Source organism: Lycium ferocissimum, chromosome 4, assembly GCF_029784015.1.
Source record: "Lycium ferocissimum isolate CSIRO_LF1 chromosome 4, AGI_CSIRO_Lferr_CH_V1, whole genome shotgun sequence".
NCBI lineage: Eukaryota > Viridiplantae > Streptophyta > Magnoliopsida > Solanales > Solanaceae > Lycium > Lycium ferocissimum.
In genome coordinates, this window is record NC_081345.1 from 37,279,136 (window position 1) to 37,283,158 (window position 4,023).

At 37.8% G+C, this 4,023-nt stretch overlaps 1 protein-coding gene across 1 annotated transcript; it reads right to left on the reverse strand.

Annotated features, from left to right (window-relative positions):
- Window positions 1-672: 672 nt before the first annotated feature.
- On the reverse strand, window positions 673-3,687 carry LOC132052708 (protein S40-7-like). The gene is made up of 2 exons (XM_059444359.1): window positions 2,911-3,687; window positions 673-1,119 (listed from the first exon to the last, which is right to left on the reverse strand). Exons 1-2 carry the CDS (start codon window positions 3,500-3,502, stop codon window positions 1,103-1,105), a joined length of 609 nt encoding a protein of 202 aa, XP_059300342.1. The 5' UTR covers window positions 3,503-3,687; the 3' UTR covers window positions 673-1,102.
- Window positions 3,688-4,023: the final 336 nt, after the last annotated feature.

A 4,023-nucleotide genomic window follows, 5' to 3' on the forward strand; every position in this document is an offset into this window, starting at 1 on the left:
CACACCCAGTTCCATATTAAGAATTATGCAATACACAATCATTTATTAGGGGATCATGCAAACCCTTAAATACAATATCCTCTCAACTATGGGCACACAAAAAAGTACTAACGCGTAAGAATGCCATTGAAACTGTAATTGACGCCATAATAGACAGCATATAAGCATTAGAATCCAGCAGTTCGGATTTCGCTGTCAACCTCTACTACTATATATAAGTCTCTCAGGAAAACGGAACCCTATCAATCAACTTCTTGTCTATCATCATTGTTTTTAATAACTTGTCTATCAGGTAGGAATATATACATATCGCGTGATTCTAGATCTGAAAGGTGCCAATCGTACACTGAAAAGTATAAACAATTCTCTGTGCACTGTACCGAGAATTGAGTTGTGCAATACAAATTATAAATCAAAAGATGTTCACCTGCATTAATACAATCTTGTACTTCAGGCTAGTACTTGCTCCAAGAGGTTGAAGAACAAGGGGGATAAGCTCAATTGACTCAACATGTTCTCTTCCTTTTTTTTTTTTTTTTTTTTTTTTTTTTTTTTTTTGTGGTGGTGGGGGGTGGATGTCATTGAAGAGTGAGAATTTAGGGCTCACTCTCAGGCATACGAAAAGGGGTTTGCTTAATAGGTAAACAAACTACGAAGAGGAACTTAGAATGGTGACACGAATGAACTTATTAATTCTCAGATATACGTGGACACGTGGAGACATTTGGTACAGGGTAAATGACCACAAAGAGGGAATTTGAAGATCGAAGGCATATTACGTAATTTTCATTTACTACTGGGGCACAAATTGCTGGATATTGTTGCATCGGCTTAATATACATGGACTAATATATCTGCATCAAGCTTGATGTGCAGCTTTTCTTTTTCATAATCAGAACTATTTGTTGAAACACGTGACCTTGACTGACAAAAGGTGGTCTAATACAGGTACATATTACATCCTCCAAATATCTAATCATTTATCTATACAGCATGAATTCCTCGCCACATTGGATTTGGTCTGCAGTTGTTAGGTTTGAATCTAACCAGCTTCTAATGTATTTGGAGGATCCATCAAAGTACACATCTCCATCCAATACCACTAGGATATAGATACACCTAGGAAATTGAAGAGTTCGTAAGGTAACTACATGTGGTAAGAGGTAATGAATAAAAAGTATTTTTAGACAGGAGAAAAGATAGAGTTGACTGTATTCACTGGGAACCAAAAATTAGGCAAAAATGAATAGATGGAACCATGATACATTCCTAAAAATTGTAAAGGTAAACAGACTCTTTTCGCCCCTTTTCAATGTCCGCCACTGCATCAGCAAAGAGCAAGAAGATCAAGCATTCTGTGGTCATGTCAGAAATAGCACCTGTTTGATGTCCCCAATGCTACTCTGCTGAAAAGAATACCTTATTGTAATTTTTTTGGCAAGTTTTCTCAGGCTCATGATCATACCATTATGCTCAGGAGTAGAATCTTAGCTTAAGAAGCACACCGCAAGAATACTTGCCATTGAAAAAATTTGAGATGGAATAAGATGGGGAATATAGGAGGAAGTTGGGGGGAAAATATATAGCACTTCACGGGCAAGTAGATGTTGCAGATCTGATAATATTTCTGGTGACAGACTGCTCGTAATAGTGCAAAACAGAAGTTATAGTACCTAGAGGATGTCCATACAGTGGAAGGAAGAAGAACTATGCTAAAGATCTTTTTTTTTTTTTTTTTTTTTTCCTAAGAATCTTGATATATCAAAGGAACTGTCTCTCCTTTTCAACAAAAAAATAATAATGACTCGATCGCAAATATCAAGAAACAATGCAGACTTAGATACAGTCTCTCCCCACTCTCTTCACTGTTGATTTCTAGAGTGGAAACAATGCCTCAGCAACAATACTGTTCATTCTCCTTATCACTTTGATAGACCTTCCAATATTAAGTTCTAAGTTTGACTCAACAGGGTTCACCAAATAAGGAAGTTTCAGATGATTCATGAGACCAGCACTTTTAACTATATATATAGAACAGGAGAATTTGACAAATACGCACACTCCTTAAATTAACGGCTATCGAAGAGAAAAAATATTAGACAAACAGCCTCTTAGCGACATAAACAGTCGGCATGCTTTCTTACTCATGATAGCTCAAACTGGAAGGACTTTCTATTTATTGTTGGCACTTCGCTTTTAGTTAGAAGGAGAAGTAAAGGTTGCTCCTTTGAACAACTGCAAATGCTATCAGTTCAATTTTCTTCTCATTCCATCTATCTATATAATTTGCTTGATTAGCCCCCATCTTAAGTTCGAGCCCTAATATCTAAGAGGACATGAATGAAGCACCCTCCTTGTTTACACCTACAAGCCTAGAAATTGCAATTAGACAGCTTTCACTTACAGCAGACAAAGAAAATCTTCTTGGATTTGCTACCGGTATTGCTAATGCCAATGACTAGGATGACAAACAAAAACAACATCAACAACATACCTAGTATAATCCCACCAGGTGGGGTCTGGAGAGGGTAGAATGTACGCCGAGCTTACCCCTACCTTAGAGGTAGAGATGTTGTTTCTGATAGATCCTCGGCTTTAGGAAAAACAGTTCAAAAAGGAAAAAAACGGGAACGAAGAAGTCATGGCAAAATGCAATAGAAAGCGTGACAAAGCATTTTGAACAGTAACTACAACAAAATAGTACGATAATCCAAGTATACAAGAAACAGGAGATAGTAACAAAAAATTGAAAGACAAGATGACACTGAAATATTTTTTCACCATAAGGCAAACTCGTTTAATTGATAACACATCAAGATGGTAACAAAGGATGACAATGTTCTAATCATACATAGCTACAAAAATTGAAGCAGAAACCTAACAATTATCTCAAAAATCAGGTAAGAAAACCTGTCTTGTTCCAAATAGTATTTCGGACCTGCCTCAAATCCCTCCCTTTCAACTTCCTCCCAACTCCTTCAAACACAGAGCACGCCAAAACCGGTGTTTGCTGCCTCGACGCAACAAATTCATGCGGTGGTACTAACATCTCATGATCACCACCCTCCACCTCATCATCATCATCATCGAAATGCCTTCCTCTTCGGGCCGTTGATTTTACAGGAACGTTCACTGGTGCGGACTGGAGATACTTAACCCGATCCACTACAGGCGGCCGTTTAGGTATTGTAGGAATCAAACGAGCCGCTGATGACGTGGAGGATGACGAGACGGAGAGTAAACCCGGCGCGTGAGACTCTGGTAGCGCGGCTAGGATACCGAAATGTCTGGGGTGGGAGCGATGATGATTAGCGTTAGGGCTTGTTGAAGTTGAAGGAATATTGGAGTCGGATAGCGCGTCGAAGATGTCGTGTTCGCTCAGCTCATCTCCGGCGGTGGTAGAGGGTTGAGCGGTGGAGAAAATACGGAGGAGACGATCGGAGTACGGCGGTTTACGGTGGTAACGGGAATTATTGGCAGCGGCGCCGTTGCCGGAATCCATATGGGGAAATAAGGGTAACGGAAAAACGGAACGGTAACGGTAGGTAGTGGAGCTGTTGTTGTTGTCGTTGGGAATGGAAGAAAAAGGTTACTTTACGCTAAATAATGAATACGTGACCGTTTACATGCATCTTTATGGAGTATTTCTTGCAGAAATGTTTAAGAAAAGAAAAATGTTTTTATGATATGAAAGACTCTTAAGATTTTGTACTCTATATATAAGGGAAGAGAAAATTGTCTTTAGATTCTTGTAATATGGTTGGATTATCATTATTAACTATCATATAAGAGCGAAATTATTACTACTACATAAATGAATTAATTTGAAATTTCTGATGATCTGATAATTGGATTACATTAAATTAAATATTTGAGATAAAATCGCATTTAACTTAATTCTACGTTCACATTTGAGCTAAGTAATTGTACAAATAACAAATTAAATATTTGAGATAAAATAACTTTTAATATAATTCACTTCTTAAAGAGAAAGTGTACACGATCGTCGCAATATAATTAACT